Genomic DNA, 20,286 nt, shown 5'->3' with positions numbered 1-20,286 from the left:
AGCCTAGCCTGCTTTTGTGTATGATATACAGACCTGCTCTGCGATTTCACTGCTTTGCTTTAAATCACTTTTCTTCCGTTCTGCAACACATAATGGATTAGCAGAATTTGATGGTGCTTCTTAAAGGGTAAAATCATTTTCAAGCTTCTATTTCAGGTCTATTAACAAAGGAGGCAATTGATACTACAAACAAATCAATTTAGCCTGTTCTGGCCACTATAACGAGTGCAAAATGGTTACTAAAATTGAGTGCTGTGAAAATAAAAACAATCAGCACATTGCCTCCTGGGTATTTAGGTTTGCTGATTTCATAATCTGCAAAAAATAGTTTAGCTGTGTGTGATATATATTTGTTTTAAAACTAGTTTGATGCACCAAGTACATCTACAAAGCAGCATTAATAAATCCTTCAAACTGTAATCTAGTCTCTATAACACCTAGCGCGTCAAGGTTTTTAGTTGCTGTCACTGTTCTTGCCTCTGTTCTGCTATCTCCAAGAAAAAAATCCCAGATTTGACAGGCCCCCTCTGCTTACACGCACTCATGTAAACACACAGCACTGCTCTTGCTTGCCTCAGACTCAACACAGCCATGGCTATTTCTGTTCCACAGACTGATAGCTCCTACTGAAGATCATTGATTTTACGGGAAGCCCTGTTTACAGGCTGAGTGCCATCGACCTGAGGTGACTTTTTGCCTCCTGCAGTTGGAGCAATACTGAAGCACCCTTATGTCTGCATTAGCAGAATAGCAGACAGAATATTTACAGCACACAATAAAAAACAATGCTACATGGTTAATTGCCTGATTTACAGTGTTCTGGATAAAAAACAACGAGAACTCTGTGTTCCTAAGATAATAATGGTGTATTGCTTATGGCAAAGTTGGCTTTTAACTCCGTGACAAAGACACCCTGTGACTGCAGTCTTGGACAATGATAAGCAGTTTTCCCTTTCAGCTTTCTTGAATCATTCAGAATAACCCTTTATTACGAAACAAAATAGTTGATCAAGTCTGTTTAATGACGGTGGCAGTACTTTACTGTATATAAAATACAAGTCTGCTTGTTTAGGACAGTTTCACAATTACAATCAGCCTTTGTTTTACATCATTTTATGTGTAGGCTTTAGCCGATTAAACTGAGAATAGACTGTAGAGAGAGGCAGAAAAGAGACGCTTGCACTGCAGTGTTAGAAATGTTAATTCAGTCACTGTAAGAGCACAGTGTTAAAACCAGAATTTACTAAGCCATGTCTGGCATTAAAATGGACTTATGTTTAAGAGTGAAATGCATGCACGCTTTTATTGGTGATTAATTCGAGCAAACCTTGGAGATAAACCCATGCCTCACTCTGCCTGAGGACTACAATGGTTCCCTCATCAATGAGCATGTCCCTAGTGCAACATCAAAGGCCTTCCCCTGCTTTATCAATAAGAACCCTTCCTTCCCACATCTTCCTGTAACTTGCTTAGCGTTCACGCCATTGATTTTCCAATAAGCGCCCCTTACCCTGCGGTGGCTGGCCAAGCTCAGTGATGGCTCAGAAAGCAGACAGAGACAGGCAACATCACTGATGGACAATTGAAAATCAGATCTGGTTTATTGTTAGGGGTCCTCATGGCATATTAAGAAGCATCTTTTTTTTCCATTTTAAAGATGCGTTCCCTCCTGCTGCCCTGTATATGGATAGGAGTAAGGGTCATGTCTGTATCACTCCAATAATCCAGCAGCACTCGCAGTAAGGGTTTAGACAGAGATAATTCCCCCTAGGAAACCCTGGAAGGCAGGGCACTCTTGAGGCCAGGCCTTCAGGCAGGTATGAGGCATGCTAATAGTCAGATGCTTTCTTAGCCTTTAATTCCTTCCTCAGTTGGCTGATAAATCCCACTGTAATGAAAGAACACGTAACTTAAAACATGTTTTTCATCCACTCAAATTGACGTCCAGACCCAGTATCTAACAATGTTTATATTGAATGAGGCCTTTTCACAAGTTTAACTCTTATGTTAGGGTCTGCTTAAGAAAGACAGTGTCAGCAGTGGGACTCTGGTTTAAAGCCTCTAAAGTCAGGAGTGTGAGTTCTGCAGTCATCTGCATTCTCTCCCTCTGATCAGCTAAGGAATCCAGCCTTTTCTTCCCTCTGATTATCTCTTATTGTCAACTAAGGCTTGTTTTGTCTGCACACAGCCTTCCTATTGTCAACTCACAGGGCCCACATTCAAAATCACGATATGATTCACAGAGAGGGGCCATGACAGGTTGACTTGTTTTGTGAAACCAGTACTAGTGCCAGTAAGCTAAATAAAATTGTATTTTCTTTTCATGTAACATTGCATAATACCACTCAACAGTAGTCACCTTTAGTAGGCTGCTCCATCATTTTGATTTGTGGTTATTAACACAGTCAGCACACTGAGACACTGGCCTCCTCCACTTCCCCTCGTCTTCGACCGCGTCTCTTTGTCTGTCTCCCGGACTTGTTTAGTGCCTCCCAGAGATTAAAGCTTTTCCTGCTTTAAACAGGTGTCACTGAGCCAGGCAGACCTCCAAGAGACAAACAGTGTTATATCGGTTTGCCCATCTGCGACTTGCCGACTCCAGACAATCCCATTGCTCATCAGTAACCACTGCAGGTTATTGAATTACACCATCTTGATTTTAAAGGACAATCCTGTTTTCTGTAAGCAGTGGACACACCAAGCTGGCTCAGAGCTCTAGCACTGATCAAGAGTCATCGTGTTATCCTGTCCACTGTTAATGGCTTCAGGTATCTCACAGCGTTAATGGTAATGGACGGGAACATAACCCCACTGAAGTACAGAGTAGCTGCTTTTTTCTGGACTCAAGATTATGCAAAGATGAGAGTCAGGAACTTTAGAGGTCATTTTGAGCTAAAGATCTTAAGTACTAGTTGTGCATGTAGGTTTAATGTTTCCAGGTCTGGTTGAGACAGGCAGTGGAATCTGTAGGAGGGGCTGATGGGCTAGATAACAGGAAAAAGGTGTGAAACCCTATTTGCTCAGATGGCACACATGAACACATTTTCTTTTCAAATTGAATTTTGTGTAGTTTATTCACGTGCCTTCAGTTTGAAGAATCATTGTCTGTTTGACATACGACTTTTTTTTTTTTTTTTGCATTACTCTCCCCTCCCTCCATCCATTTGTGTGAAATAACTGTTGAGCGCATAGCGTCTTATTAATGGAGCAGATAATAAATACTGACCATAAGGACTAGTATCCCCTCACTCAATATGGCAGCCATCTCTAAATCATGTCTGGCTGTACAAAGCAATCTTGTTAATAAGGCAGCCGGGCTGATATTTTTCATTTTATATGCAAAGTAAGGCAGGGGTCATTGGGGTTAGGTTCTACTGTGTGTAACAAAACAACATGAGCCATACTCACAGCAAATGTTTGTCACAGAGGCGACGTCATATCTGCAGATATGTTTGAAATTTCCTTTATCAAAGTCATGGCTTTATCATAAAGCAAAAACAAAAATTCTTTGTTGTTGTTTTGCCGTGCGCTCTGTTGACTTCTTATTGTTAATTCTCTACTCCAAATAAAAAAGAGAATGTTTAAAATGTGTGTTCTACTTTTTTATAGACTGGAGAGGTCTCAGGTATTTTGTGTAGGAGGCAAGCTTCATCAGACATTCATGAAGCTGCAGACAGACATTATCAATCTCTTCTCTCCCTTAGTGGTTAATATGTGAGGGTTTGGGGGGTAGACTCCATTCTGATCACAGCTAAAATTTGCATCCCTAAGTAAATAAGTGAATAAATCAAGTGCAAGCAGTGAATGTGCTAATCAACCGGGACATGGCAGTAAGCATGGTGCCGGGAAACTTTGCTCATGTAATATTCAGCACTGGTGGGTTAAAGGGCAGCCCAGAGTTATTGGTTTCAGCCCGATTGCCCCCTTTAATCAATGTTGGCTGCATCCCTTTAATAAAATTATTAGCTCAGCAGTATCTTGCGCTATCATTTTATCTCTTCTGCGCTCTAAATTGCAGCCTGTGTTGGGCCTCTCAGATGCTCGGGGCATGGCCAGCTCCCAAAAGCTCAGATCCCATTTATTATTTCAGAGACGGAGGATGGCTGGAGTGTTTGAAACCAGGCTGAGCGTGGAGGTTATTGGATGAAAGATCTAAACACAGCTGCATAAAATACCAACCCAGCTCATGTATTTTCGGCTCATAGAAAAAACTGCCTTTTTATTATACTTGTTAAAGTTCATACATCTGTATCAATAATGAACATGTATTGTATCCTTTTTATATATGCACACCTTGAAGTTTGAGTGATAATGGGTATATTGTTAAGAATAGCTTTTTTAGATGCAGTTTTCAGTTATGTAAATGTACAATGTGCTGATGGGTGGCTTCTCGGCGTCTAATTATCTCACAAGGAATCTATTTGATCCATTAAGTTAGCCTGTTTCTCCCTTTTTCCGACTGCAAGTTAATTAAAAACGGATGTAGGATTTGCAGAATATAAGATTAGGGGTGTTGTTTGGAAGGTGAAGATAAAAGATGGTACCTTCCTGATATGGCAGGAAGATGAATCATGGACAGCTTATTAGTGCTTGTTTCAGGTATTGTGTTTAAGTATCTAATCTAGTGTAATGAGCATGGTGTCATTTTTCAATTATATCTCAGCCTTTCTTCTCTCACCCGATGTGCCATACATTTGATTTTCTTCTAAGGCTTCTATACATAGTATCTTCTCCAAACTTTCTGTATCTTTTTCTTTTCTTAGTAGATGTTGTATTATTTGGAAGAAAAAACATTACTGCTTCAAACATTGGTATCACAAATTTTTTTTTGTGCCTGTGCATTAGCATGTATATTATAATGAAATATCCTAAACACAATAATAACCTCTCATTCACACATTTTGTGTCTTTGCAGGCCTGGATGCGATGAACGCCTCATGTAGGCATCAGCATGGACAGCTGTGAGTCTCCTGTGGTTTCTGGGACAGACGATGGGCTCAGCTCTTCCCAGCAGCAGCAACCACCACAGCCCTGGAACGATCATTCTAGCTCACAAGTCCCTTGCACCAACCAGGCACCTTCCCTGGACCCACTGTCTCTCTCTGCTCCTTACCCTTCTCAACCCCAAAACCCGAGTGCACCTCATGACAGGGTGAGAGATCTCCAGTCCTTGCAGCAGCCAAAACAGACATCACCCAAAGCCCACCGTGATAGCTCTGCCACAGGCCAGCTGCATCCTAGGAGAGAGGGAATTGAGGAAGACGAGCAAGAGGGAGTGAGCTGTGGAGAGGAGGAGGAAATTGAGGACTTAGACGAAATGGAGATTGACAGCTGTTTCCCAAGTCTTCAGCCCTTTCCTGGGGTGCCAATGGCTTCAGGGGGAGGGGGCCTGCCCACTCTTCTGCGACATCAGCCTACAGAACAACTGGGAGCACCTGAGAGTGGGAGTGAGGAAGGAGAGGAGGAAGAAGAAGAGAGTAGTGATGTTGAGAACCTGGCTGGTGAGATAGTTTACCAGCCAGATGGCTCAGCCTACATTGTGGAGAGCCTCAGTCAATTGATCCAAAGTGGTGGGGGCATGGTACCCGGCCTGCTTCCCACAAACTCTCTCACCAGTGGGGGAAAACCGGGGGAACCTGCTGGGACTTCATCCACGGTCTACCCTCAGATCATCAACACGTTCCACATAGCCTCGTCCTTCGGGAAGTGGTTTGGCAATTCAGACCAAGGTTTCCCCAATACCTCAACCATGGCAGGTCTCAGCCCTGTCCTGCACAGTTTCCGTGTCTTCGATGTGCGGCACAAAAGCAACAAGGATTACCTGAACAGCGATGGGTCTGCCAAGAAGTCCTGTGTATCCAAAGATGTTCCCAACAATGTGGATTTCTCCAAATTTGATGGGCTAGCCCTATATGGCAAGGGCAAACCCATTCTCATGTGTTTTCTCTGCAAGCTGTCCTTTGGCTACGCTCGTTCCTTTGCCACACATGCTGTTCATGATCACCGCATGACACTGTGTGAGGATGAGCGGCAGCTACTAGGGGACAAGCAAGCATCTGCCATCATCCAGGGCATTGGGAAGGACAAAGAGCCCCTCATCAGTTTCCTGGAACCAAATACTAAGAGTACTTCTCTGCCACCTACCCTGCTCCCAATAAACCCTGGTCAGAGCTTCTATGGCACATTTAGTGGTGTTCATCTGGAGCCTGGAAGCAGCAGTGGGGGCAGTGAGACTCTCCTTAACAAAGATTCTGACTCTAGCCTCCAGCAACAGCAACAAACCCCACTAAGCTCAGTCCTTCCTCTCGGAGGGCTTAGCATCCCCAAAGCATCCACTCTTACCTCATCCACAGGCTCTGCCAAAGACTCCAGTGCCCTGCCCAAAAAGGGAGGGAGAACAGAGGAGCCTGTTGGGAAAGAGTTAGCATGCCAGGGAGAGGATGGGGACACTGAAAGCAAGGAGCATCTATCGAGCCATATGGGGGGCTCAGAAGAAGAAGAGGAACTCTTATTGCGGGAGGAGGCAGATGAGGTGGAGGCAGGAAGCACTGCAGTGGCCTGTGGTGATAACAGTAGCAGTGGCGGAGGTGAAGCAGGGGAACCAGCTGTCTCAAACCAAAGCATTTCCAAATCTCCTTTATTAATGCCTAGTAGCGCTCTCCAGCCTTCTGCCTGCACCTCTGCAGTCAATTCCACACTCAACAGCAAAGCCCCCGCTTCCAATACCTCCTCTGTCAAAAAAGAGGTTTCAGCTGCCGATGGTGGGGGGAGAACCTCAGAGCTCCCTCTGAGCTTTAACTGCCAGGGATCCACTGGTCCCATGGCAATGGCGGCAGCTGCCGTTAGAAGGAGCGAGGATGAAACTGCTGGCACTTCCTCCTCACCTCTGTCCTCCAATGCTGCTGCTGATGAAAGTGCCAATCGAGATAGTGCCACAGCTCCAGAACCAAATGATTGCCCAGCAGAGGGAGAGGAGGAAAATGGAGCCCTTCTGCACCATCACCACATGCACCACCATCATCATCACCTCCACCCTTCATCCCATGGTCTCTCCCATCCCCTGTCAGGTGGCCCCTGTGACCTATCAGGGATGGGCGAGTGTTCACAGAACCATGGGCTTGGTGGCAGTGGAGGAAGTGGGGTAGAATGCCCCAAATGTGACACTGTCCTGGGATCTTCACGGTCCTTGGGTGGTCACATGACCATGATGCATTCACGCAACTCATGTAAGACACTTAAGTGTCCCAAATGCAACTGGCATTACAAATACCAGCAGACATTGGAAGCCCACATGAAAGAGAAGCATCCAGACTCTGGAGGCTCCTGTATGTATTGCACCAGTGGTCAGAGTCACCCTCGTCTTGCTCGTGGAGAAAGCTATACCTGTGGATACAAGCCCTTTCGGTGTGAGGTACGTAGCAAAGAAATGCAACAGTCTTGTTTTTCAAAAGGATGAAATAAAAGTTGGTATTAGGTTGTTGATTTATTGAGCCATTAAGGAGTATTCAAGAGGTAAAGTAATTTTTAAAAGTAATGAATGTAACCCTTTTTGTATTCTAAGAGAAAATGTTGTATATTTTGTAGGTTTGTAACTACTCAACCACCACAAAGGGCAACCTAAGCATCCATATGCAGTCGGACAAGCACCTGAACAACATGCAGACACTGCAGAATGGAGGAACCATTGGCTCTGCGCAGGAGCAGGTGTTTGGACATAACCCAGCAGGAGTGGTGGCTGTCCCCTCTGTGACCCAGGCCAGTAGCCATCACCCTCCCCACCACCATCCTACACAGTCCACCACCCATATGACTGGACCGTGTGGGGCCCCCTCCCCAACCAAGCCGAAGAACAAACCAACTTGGAGATGCGAGGTATGTGACTACGAAACCAATGTTGCCCGGAACCTGCGTATCCACATGACCAGCGAGAAGCACATGCACAACATGATGCTACTCCAGCAGAATGTGACTCAGATGCAGCATGGCCGGCTTGGCTTGGGAGCCATGCCCTCACCCTCTGAGGCTGAGCTCTACCAATATTACCTGACCCAGAACATGAGCCTTCCACCAGGCCTCAAGATCGACCCAGCAGGAGCCGAAGCCCAGTTTCTGATGGGGAGCTTTCACTTGGATCCCAACATGGCTGCTCTGGCTCCTGCACTTGGTGAGTTCCATTTTTCATCTCCTAAATGCACCTTGATTGTACAAAATTGCAAAGTACAAGTCAGAGCTTTGGCTACCCGAAGATATTCCTGCCCTATTCCTCCCATTTCAAGCAGAATTTCACTAAAATAGAAAAGAGTGAGCTGTTAGACATGATCCATTTGATAAAAATGTGTTTGTTGGCTTACTCCAGGCCTTAACCAAATCCATCATTGAAAGTTTACATGATAGTAGGCTTCATAACAAAAGCCTTGATCCTAAATCGGTATAAAAACCTTGTAATTCACAAGACCAACATTACAATTACATGTGAACTATTTAATCTACAAGTATTTTAGTTATAAATGCGCCAAATATGAGGTTTTTTTTTAGCATTTGTGAAAACATTAATACAGTAAGCTAAGTGGTAGTGTTGATGTAAACTAGACTGTATTTGTAAATTCACTTTGTTATGTGCATTTTTGCTCTAAAATGTGAGTTGGAAGGACCAAACCTCTTCTCTTCTCCCTGCCCCCTTAGGCAGCCAACATCAGTCTTTTTATATCATTATTCCCAAACTGCTGCTGAACTCCACCACTGGAGTTCTCCACTTTTTTCTGACTCTGTAATTGCAGCTATAAATTTTATGTTGGTGAAGGAAGGACTCAGCATGTGTAATTCGGCAGAAAAGCAGTGTGTTTGGTGGGCCAGTTACAATCCCACAGTTTGCACATACTTGTCTCCAACTGTCACCCGTTCAGAGACACAAACAAGAATTGATTGCTGTGACTAATTTTTCCCACTCTTCTGCCATCTGGTTCATTTTCCTGTGAGCTGACTTGTAATAAGCATGTTACAAGGGAGGCAATAATGACACAGTCTGGGTCCATAAACTGCAGTGGTGTCATCCTTGGTCACTCTTTGAGGAACCCTTGAAGCCATCATACACAAACACTTCAGTATTAACTGAACAATATGATACATAGGGCTCAGTAAATCTCTGGAGAATCTGCCATCAATAGGAGAAGTGGAAAGCTGGGCTTTCATGCTTTTCATGGATTTTTGAGTTCTGAGGGTATTGCCAAAGAAAGAAATAACAAATGTTGACCTGACTTGATCTCAGCCTCCTGTTAATCATTGTACTATACAAAAAGGAAGATATGAAACAGTGTTTGAGATAGTTAATGAGATGAGTCAGGATGTGACTTTCAGTTCTCTGTACGGATAAAAGTTGTCCTTTGTATGCTATGACAATTAAAAAATCAGTTCAATAGCTCATCACTATAGAACATTAGTTCTGTAAGTTCTGAGAAAAAAGGGAATGTGTACAAGTTATCATTTTAACTTCTTAAGTAAGCATTTTTCATCTAGCACTTCCAAATTATCTTTGTATAAACATTGACTCTGGTTGAAGTATTTACGTTTGCTATACTGTGGTAACAGCATAAAACCAAAAAATATAAATCAAATGCAGAGCTACAAATCAAAGTCTTTCCAGACAACATTTTATGAGTAACAGGATTAAGGTCTGGTGTAAATAATTTAATGGTAAACAAGAATAAGAGCCAGTTAGAAATTAGAGATTTCAGAGGGTTTCTCAAAGGTCTCCCTATGCTGCAGCAATAAATAAAAATGATCTTCTGGAATTAGTTTAGTGTGAAGCACAGGTGTGGTCAAGCCTGAATGCTAGGTCGGGCAGTAAAGATCAGCAGACAAAGTCAAAAAATCTAGCTTCTCTTCAAAAAAGTTTAATTATATTTTAAAATCAGACTTCTCAGACTGTATCAACATCAGTACTGTGTTTGGTGTTATGGATGTGTGTCCTTGCTCTTTTTTTCCTCTCCATTGCTTGGGCCAGAATTAATCTGTTAGGTGTGTATAGATTATGAGACAAACTGGGGAGAAAAACTGTGAAGAATCCAAGCAAGAAAGTGGATTTTTCTATAAATTATCTTTCAGTGAACAAAGATGATGGATTCTATTTACTATATGCTTGGGAACTCCTTAGTTATTCAGTAATGATAAAATAGCTTTTTTTGTTGAGATCATGGCCTCTGCAGTTTATTTTCAGACTGTTCATGAGAGTGCACCAGGCCCAAACAGGCCAGTGTATATATTTATTCCCTGGCAGTGTGAGGTTTCTGTCCCTATAGAAACGTCTAGGCTTCTGCACACTAAGCTCAAAGCAAGCTATATAGCTACATGCCCATAAATACACACAACATCCTCAATGCAATGTCTCACAGACATATATTGTTCAACATAATAATACATGTATTTATTTAACAATCTAAGTACCTTTTTAACCTTCTCTTTCTTTTGTCCGTTTCTATGTTCCACAATATTCTAGTAGGTGGAGAGATCCCTATGGATGTGCGGCTTGGCAGTGGGCAGTTGGTGTCCGAAGAACTGATGACCCTTGGAGAAAGTCTATCACAGACAAGCGACCCCTCCTTAAAGCTCTTTCAGTGTGCTGTGTGCAACCGCTTCACCACTGACAACCTGGATGTGCTTGGCATGCATATGGGAGCTGAACGCAGCCTACCGGAGGAGGAGTGGCGTGCTGTGGTGGGCGATTCGCACCAGTGCAAGTTGTGCCACTACACCACCCAGCTCAAGGCCAACTTCCAGCTGCACTGCAAAACAGACAAACATGTACAAAAGTACCAACTTGTAGCACACATCAAAGAAGGGGGCAAAGGCAATGAATGGCGCCTGAAGTGTGTGGCAATTGGCAATCCAGTGCACCTGAAGTGCAATGCCTGCGACTACTACACAAACAGCCTGGAAAAGCTGAGGATGCATACTGTCAATTCACGGCATGAGGCTAGCCTCAAACTTTACAAGGTTAGTCGTCCTTTAACTTCTTTATCACACCCGCCGATTAACCGTTTTATAGCAGTGTGTTACAGTTTTCACATTCAAACTGAATTCAAACATAACATGAGAGATATCAGACTTTATAGTGCAGCAGAAGAGACAACCTGGAGTATATCCGTCAGTATTTTTTCAGTTTTTAAAGTGCGCTTTAATGGCAAGGAAAAGTAGTATGTTTGAGTCATATTTTGGATTATTTATTCTTCAACTGATCTTTGATGGTTTTATAAAAAATGCAACATGTTCCCTTAATCCTCCTCCTGCTAAAATTGGTACCCTCCAAGAGATACAGAAAATATTCTAGTACTGCCCACACCACTAAAATAGCTCCTATTCAAAGCGCTTGAGTCACCTCTGTTGTGTGACCCCCTCCCTTCCAGTAGTCATATAGAAGCAGGGCCACTATGTGGCCATGAGAAGAACATGGCAGATGAAGCTGGCTAGGAGGCTTAGGGGTGAATCACTAGGAGACGAATGAAGAAGTGTGAGGAGACAGAGGTTTGGTGCTAATACTCCTCGGAGCGGGAAAGGCTGAATCGTTCTCGACAGCCGTATTGATTTTTGCTGGACTTGGAGCTTCACCTTCTCCTCTAATCATTCCATAATAGCCAATGGATGAACACTCTCCGAACAAATGGCCATAAATCTAACAGGCCTGATTCCACTTAGGTACCTATCCTGTTTGTCTGCGGCTTCGGCCACTCTGCGCTTAACCCAAACTGGCACAGTTGCACATGTATACACACACAACAGCAGAATACATACAAACACTGAGTCAACATACTCCCTGTAAGCATTTGCTGCGTCAGTAGAAACAAACATATAACTCTGTTTCCTGTATTTGCCTTCATTTATCAACTTTATTCGATTAAAATGTATTTGACTCTTACAAAGAAAACAGGAAAACCCAACAATTCTGTTTTTTATTTTGACATATTCATGTGATAAAAAATTACCTCTACTTATAAGGAGGTGTTTTAAGGCGCGTGCCTATCAGAAACCCCTGGCATGGCAATAATGTTTCCTGTTTGCAAATTCTGGATCCGGAAATAAAAATGAAAGAGAAAAATCAATTAATAGTGTTTCGTGAAAGTGGGAAGTATAAAGCAGAGATCCTAGAACAGCAGTTACAGGAGTCGAGGGACACAGAGGGTGGTGCACCATCTATAGTGTGGCTTGTCAGTTTGACATTTGCAATAGAACAAACAGAGGGCAGAGGTACATTCTCTGAATCAGCTTATTCATAGGCACATTAAAATGCAAATATGCAACATGATTTGTTAAGTCAGTCGGGATACAGCAGAAAAGCATAGCAAGATATCCTTGTGTTTTTCCCAGTTCATGGTCATCCTCTCTTGGCCCATGCTGCTGGACATACTGGCCCACATTCCAATGACTTTCACATCAGACCAAAATAGACATGCTCTGGCAAACTCTCTCCCTACCACACACCTTTGGAGCGAGAGACTTGTTTTGTTTCACAGGATAGGCTACAATTCATATTGCATTATCTTTAAGCTTTCCCACTTTGCTGTGAGTCCAGAAAGCAAAAGAGGAACATATTTTCTTCTCCTCTATCTCCTTTTCCACACAAGGTTTTTAAAGAGAGAAGAGACATATGTCATACTGCTGCTCAGGCTGTGGGGGATTAAATATGTACAACACATCCAGGCATGATCATTTTTTATGACTTAAGCCTCTTAAGATGGCTCCATATTTCTTAAAACCAATTGATCTTCCGAGAAAGAGTGTGTGCATTTGTCCAGAAATTACCTGCTCTCTCAACCCAAGAACACAGCGTCCTCTTAAGCTCTCTGCATCTCAGACACTACTCAGAAACAGAGCTGTTCACAAGTCGACAAGAATTATTACAACATTCTGTGACTTACATTTGTGATTAGTAGAAAACGTGTACATGGTTTTGCGGCATCTTGTCGTCGTGGCTCCTGATTTGACAATGTTACAGTCTTTTGTACCACTTTGGATTTACTGTCCTGGTAGAGATACTGACAGGCAAAACCCCAGAGTGGCCCACAAGTCTGTAAACCTAATTTGGTATATTATGCAAAGACAGAAAAAAAGGGAAAATCACCATTCATGTATTCCTCCCAAAAGAAATCTGATGCAAATAGCACCATTTTTAACCTTTTTAGGGAGAAAATAAATCATCAAGTCAGCATAAACAGACTGTAAGATGTGGGAGATGCTTGGGACACTTCACCCAAATCAAACTGGTTTGCATTAAACGGGCCCTTTGTGTGCACAGCTCCATATAAATTGGAGCCTGTAATTACTGGAATTAAAAAGCAAGGTTTAAATTGAGGGCTAAGCTGGATGGGATAATTTGAGAGTCTGTGGTATGTGGCCCATATTAGGGCTTTCTAAAAATATCAGCCCCACCACCCCATGTATTGGAATGTTCCAAAAGACCTCAGAAAGATTCAGCAAGTCATCCTAACCGCATGGACCAACACACAGTGGGGGGTGATGCAGTATTCCCCTGTGTGCTCTGTTCTAAGTTGAAAGATATTCATTCAGAGTGCAGTGTGTTCTGCCAGAGCAGCCTTATGTAGCTATGTAGCTAACTTTCACCTTCCCCTTTTCCCATGTACCATAGGCCTTTTTTAGTTGCTCTGATGTTAGCATCATGATCACCAATCTGCTCCCTTAAAGGTCACTCCTAAACATAAACAGATGGGTTTCTTAGAAGTATATAATTAAAAAAAATAGTTCTTGTGATGTATGTTTTATAGTATGTAGCTCTGTCCTGAGACTCTCCATCCTGAACAAAACCCAGCTTTAATTTTCATTTTACAGTGAGCCATGTACATATTATGTGAATTTGATAGCCCTTACACCATTAGCAGTATGCCCCAATATTTAGGCGCCAAGTGTGAGTGTGGAGGTGAGATCAGTGGAATTTATCCAACTCCCAGGCCCTGGCTTCCCTGGCCAGACATAATGGGCAGGGCCTAACCAGGCCCAGCCACAGGCCTCAGCTTCCAGTCAAGGATTGGGAGAAAGGGGAGGAGCACAGGGAGTCAGCTGGCTACCTTCCTTGTCTCGGGGGCCAATGCAATCGGCGGTAATTGAGATTGATTGGATGTTATTTTTCCTCTTGCAAATGTAGTCCATTAGCTTGGCACATGCATAATCAGTTTAGAGCCCAGTTAGCCGAATGTAATCATGTTCCTCGGTGTCTGCTAGCACAAAATCCACTCCAGATGCCGCTTGGCCATGGAAAGAAAAGGAGAAAGTGCCTTCACTATCAGACGGGAATCTTTAACCAAGAAAGTCCTGACACCCCTCCCTCTGTCCTTGTCCTGCTCTAATGAGAACAAACACAACTACACAAACTTTTCACCTAACTCTTTCTCTGCCTTAAACACAGTCACATCCAATGTCTGCACTTTACTGATGAGAAACAGAAAGACTTTGATCATAAGTTCTGTACTAACATCGTGTTAAGTGGAGCCCAGCAGCTGACCCATTAAGTAACATAATACATCTGAATGTTAGATGGGGTTGGTGCTCTTATTTTACCCCTAAGTGTAATCCAAAAGAATCAGTGAACCAACGAGGAAATAAAATATCTACATTATACAGAGAGCATCACTATTTGTAATGAAGGAAAATAAGTTGCAGTGTTTATGAAAGGATTAGTGGGTTTCATGAAAAGGCATTGAGGTGGTTAGCTTCATGATCTTAAGCAGAAGAACTGGCTCAAAGGTCATAACTACCAGGATTGACTCCATTCTTGCATGTTTTCACAGTATTTTTTATATACAACTACATTAGGTTTAGTTTTATTTAGCATTCTTTGACATATAATCCAGTTTTTCAATGAAATAAAACTATGAATTTGACTTTGGACTCATGCAGTTGATAACGCCTGCTGACTTAAACTCAGGCCAAATGGTCATTTTGCGCTGATTTTGGCATCACAGATGGATTTTCAGAATGTCTTTACTGACAGGACTGTTTTGGAATCATTCCATCCACCACTCCTGTGAGTTGGTTGGTAATTACATCTAATTCCTCTCCCAAGCTCAGAAACTTTTCTTGGATGTCAATTTGCTCGATATGTTTGGTGCTTTTTTAGTGAGGGCAGATGATTGGGCCCAAAATGTCAATCTTTCCAAAATAAAGACAAAAATCAGGACAGGTATTGTGAGATATCCTGAAACAGAATGGAAGCTCACATAGCAGACATTTCTAAGAAGAGGAGTGTTAAAAGGAGGATGAAGAGACAGACAGGAGAGAAGGGATGGGGATGGATGGAGGGGAGGGGGGGGGCGCACAGGAGGGTTGGAAGGATAGATACTCTGCTAATTATCATGGCTAGCCTATGATTGTTCAGTAATAGTGCTCAGTGGGAAAGGTTGCAGCAGTTCCAGGAAGGGCTGAGCTCTGATTTACTGGTACTACCGCTCTAATAAAGCGCTTGCTGCACATCCTGGGAGACAGCCCATTCTCTCCTTTCACATGCACAAGTGTGTGAATGAACACACACACACACACACACACACACACACACACACACACACACACACACACACACACACACACACACACACACACACACACACACACACATACAAACACACACACACAGAGCCAAATCTTGTAATCTAAAGTGCCAGCAGATGACAACACAGGGCTCATGAAATGTATCATTTTAATTGCTCATAGAGAACTTATTATAATATGAATCAGAACAAGTGATGTACACCATCAATGGAATAACAGTACACTAAGGAAGAATTTAAATTCAGAATGGGCTCCTGTGACAACTCCCTGATCGACACAGCCATGATCCGGATACTGGTTTTGAACTCTAGCACCCTAACTCAAACAGATCACAGTGTATCTGATTAGGTGAAACAAGGAAGGAGTGGCATGCAATTGTAAATAAAGGTGGATTGGAGAGAGGGGCTGTCAGGCAAGTAAGGGGAGGGAGCTGGTAGGGCTTACTTTTTGGCTGTGTGCAAGAATTTCACAACCCTTCCAGCTCCCACCCCTTGAGAAGGCCACAGAGTGGGTCAGGCTTTGACCCATAGCACAGCTGCTGCTGCTGCTGATGAAGATTGTGCTGCCTTACTGTGGGTGTTGCTGAGATTTTCAAAGTGAAAGACAACAAAAAAGAGGGAGCAGGCTGCTTAGGCAATGGAAGCTGGTCCTTTCCCATCTGTTTTCAGTGGCTGTCCACCGCAATTGACCAGCTTTAAAGAGCCCAGTGCATTACAGACCAGCTTCTCCGTCTGGGGTCTGTGGTGGAGATATGGATGCATTCTTTGTCTTCCATCACAAACAGCCATGGGAGGATTGGAGAATGGACATATGCTGTGTTATATTTTAAGATCCTCGTTCATTGTGTTAAGGATTGTTGGATAACTTTTTTTTTGCACAAGAGCAGTGCACATTTTAGGTGATGTGCAAATAAGCTGCTGATTCTGTTATGTGCAGCCTGATCAGAGGAAATAGCAGAAGGAAGGAATGGGATAGGAAGTAAGGTAATACCAGTTTTTTGACCAAAGCAGATATAGGATCCACTTGTACATTTTTATTTTCAAATCAGTGATTTTGTGTAAGTATTTATTTTGACTAAAGTACTGCTTCTTAAACAACACTGTCATACATCCTAGACTCTAGCTGTCTGTCATCTTTGCTTCTATACATCTGTTTTGTTTCCTTTCCTTCTTTTTCCTACTTTTCCTTTGTCCTCTTAAAATTAATAAACATAGCAAATACTCTTAAACCAAAAACCAAAGCAGTAGAGGTAGTGTATCAGTGGGTGGTCCAGTGTAGTGATCTGTTTAGGGTTAATTATCTTTCCTCTAATCATGTTGGAAAACTAAATATTTTCCAAATCTAAATCCCCTGCTCGGACCCCCATCCCTCTGTGTCTTCTTAAAGTTAATCTTCAGCTATATGAGAAGATGTTTGCTCCTCCTCTAAGAGCAGAGCACTGTTACTAATATGGGGACATAAAAAGGGCCAAGAGGAAACTCTCAGTATCTAATCTGTGTTATACTCTGAATCTGTCGGCTTTTATCAATGTCAAGACATATTACAGACATATCAGTCATGGTCCTGTCTTTGTACCTCCCCCACTGCAAGAGGGAAAGGTTACCTTTTGCCCTGTCTTCAAAACAACCCGTTTAGGATTCCTTGTAATCAGCAGCCTCTACAATTTACTGATAATTCTATGTATTTTGTAGTCAAACTTCATTTAAATTAGTCACCATGTAAGAGACACTGTCATTGGGAAGCAAATAATAATTGAGGTAATTGAAAAATGCCCCAATAACCAGGCTTACAATATAAATACTCTTAACCCTATTACTAATTTTGGAGTATTACTGGTCTACAGGCAAGTTTACCACAAGGTGTATTTTTGTATATAAGTCTTATTAAATTAAAGGTGTTAACTGTGGATTGAAAAATACTTGGACTATGCACACTGGGATGCCTGTTGAATGCATTTAACTATCATGACTTAAATCAAGCGTCTCACAGATCTTTTTGCTCAGCTGGTCAGTACATCTGGTGACCTCTACCCATTGCGCCAGAGAGACTAATGAAGGCAACTGGCAGGCAAATACTGCTCTGATGAGGCCAGATGTAGGCTCCTGTGAATCTATGTAGCTGCTAAGCTGAAGGGAAGGAGAGAGTGAGGCGGGCCAGCTTACCGGCTTCGGCCATCAATACATCAGTGGCTAAGCCACCAGATTAATGGCCTCCAAGTGGTCAGGGCCACAAAACTACTCAACTCTGACGTCTGTGTTCAGTGGAGCTATACATGAAAAAGAAAGGTTGGGTGAAAAGACAGATGAGAAGAGGGGAGGAGGTCTTAGGTGCCATGATGAGCACACAGGGACTTCTCCTCTGTTTTGGTTTGGGCTCCTGAGTAGAGTCATGGGACATATATATTTTACAGAATGATGGGTATGTGGCCCTGGTTTTCTGCATCCCTTTACCTCGTAATCTTCCACTTCTCCATCCAATAACATGTTTCAGTCGCTAAAAAAATCATTATTAAAAGCAGTATCAGGTACATTGAGATACAGTACATTTGGCAGGTCTCTATATAATTGCCTAACCTGTTAGCTTTCTTGTATTTTGGAAGGCAGCTGGATTCAACCCCATATCTGGTTTACAATTCTTCAGCCACAGTTTCTCAGTGTGCAGAACGTGTACCGTCATGGTTTTACCCTAGTTTTTCTTTGTTTTAGCAAACCTGCCTGTTCTATTTAGTGGTGCATTGATTCATGTTAGATTGTAGAACTTCAGCAATTTTCTTGCTCTATTCAAAGCAGACTATTTTGGATTGGATTTGTAGCACAAATTTGATGTGTCCAACTCACATCTACGTGGCTATTATAGAGGCTTATATTAAAATTTTCAATTTTCTAGATTCTTCAGAACTATTTACTTAGTAATATTTTTATGTGAAACAGTTTGGCCTCTGAGGTTTTTCTTTAGTGCCAAGAGAAAATAGCCATCTCTTCCTGAACTTCACAGGGCTGGATGTCCATCCATGTTTTTGTCTAATTGCTGTGCACTGGAGTTCAGGGTTAGATCTGGGAGCTGTAAATCTATCAGTGTTATGCAGACAACCTTTTCTCCAGATGTAGAAGAAAAGATTTCATCCTTTTGTAATTAAGAGGTACAGCCCAGGGTGTCATGAGGTTTTTATTAGGGGCTCTGGAAAAGATTACTTTGCACCTTGTTTTCTCATCATGCCTTCTATTCTGCAAAACAAAAGATGGATATAATGGAAAGATGAAAATAAAAAAAGTAGCAGAGAATGAGATCTCTTGTTTAAAGTCTAATATGGAAATTACTAGGTGGTGATGTAAGAGTTAGCGATGGGGAGTGTGGGGTGTAGGCACAAAGGGGGACAAAGGCACAGTCATGGAACCAAGGCAATTACATAGTTCCCCAGATGAAGAATATCAGAAAAAAACATCTTTTTTAACCCCAGGAATGTTCCCAAATGTTATCTTTCCCACGGGTGCTGTCTTCTACACCTGTGTTCTACTTTAACTCACTGCTGGAGTGAGAGAGAGAGAGGGGGAGGGAGTGCAGGTTGGGAAAAGTGATAGTGAGTGAAAGAGAGAGAGACAGTTTTAAGAGTTGGGGACAAGAATGCTCTTCAACTTCTCAAGGGCAACGATACTTTATGGCCTTCACATTCCTTCATGACAAACTGATGCCCAGAATAGACACTGGTGTTTGAAAAAAAAAAACTACTCTGCCTTGAAGCCCCTCCCCGACACATCATCTCTTTTTCTTGCTCACCTTCACCTCACCCTGTGTCGTTTATGTGGCAGACCTCAGGGTAACACTGTCAGACACTTTACTTTTACTAGCCTTAGCTGGCCAAGTAAAGCATTTGAAGTGCCGGCTTTTGTTCAGCATAAGCAGTTTCACACATTTGCGTATTATAAAGTTCTTTTCAATCTCATGTTGATTTACAGAGGCAATTTTCCCCATTTGAGTTCTCTTCAGAGACACAGACAGTAGAGGAAGTCTCCAGAGCCACTGGACTGCTAGGCTTACTCATAGATTGTCTACTATCATCCCTCACTTCCTTCCTCGCCGGCCCCACAAACTCTTTTTTTAATAATGTCAACACATTCGATCAACACTCGCCTCAAAATTAAAGACTGCTGAATAATTCAAACTTGGATCCTTTCTTCAGATGGACTATCTCTGTCACTAGATTGGAATTTCCTTAATTTATGCTTGTTAGGTTGAAAAAGTCATGTTGAAATAATTTGAACCATAAGGACCGTCTGTGCAGCTACTGTTTAAAAAAGAGATCTCGGAGAGCCGTTAAAGTTTGAACATGAAATGGTGAGATATGGAATGCAAAGTAGTATTCAAATGATCAATGTATTCATTTGCATGTGGATATATGCATGGGGTAGGGTTGGGGGTTGGCCCAGCATGTTATTAACTTGCATAGCAACAAACAACATTATTTGTCGAAGTTTCAGGAGGTAGGGCATATTCATTTTGCAGTTGTGAGTCCAGGCGTGATCTGAATCTTGCAGCTGTTTTAGAGTATGCATATTTTCACTGACGACTTTCAGCTCTATGGAGATGACTCTGTCCATATGGAAAGATCAATCTTTTTTTACACAGGGAGTGTGTTGACCCTCTGTTTTTCTTTTGACTCTCTTTTCTGAAAATATGTACTTCAATATTTATCAGTATTATAAAAGCCTTTTTTTATGATCCTTTATGATTTTATGATCT

At 42.4% G+C, this 20,286-nt stretch overlaps 1 protein-coding gene across 1 annotated transcript in view; it reads left to right on the top strand.

Annotated features, from left to right (window-relative positions):
* zfhx3b (zinc finger homeobox 3b) overlaps positions 1-20,286 on the top strand; it is a 133,723-nt gene that overhangs the window by 40,550 nt on the left and 72,887 nt on the right. Inside the window, exons 2-4 of the mRNA XM_061038437.1 lie at positions 4,916-7,411; positions 7,585-8,164; positions 10,493-10,989. Of these exons, the coding sequence (XP_060894420.1) occupies positions 4,952-7,411; positions 7,585-8,164; positions 10,493-10,989 (3,537 nt within the window). The 5' untranslated portion in view covers positions 4,916-4,951. The remainder of the gene's footprint in view (positions 1-4,915; positions 7,412-7,584; positions 8,165-10,492; positions 10,990-20,286) is intronic.

The sequence above is a fragment of the Labrus mixtus genome, chromosome 1 (genome assembly GCF_963584025.1).
Source record: "Labrus mixtus chromosome 1, fLabMix1.1, whole genome shotgun sequence".
NCBI lineage: Eukaryota > Metazoa > Chordata > Actinopteri > Labriformes > Labridae > Labrus > Labrus mixtus.
This window is presented reverse-complemented; position numbering and strand designations above follow the sequence as displayed.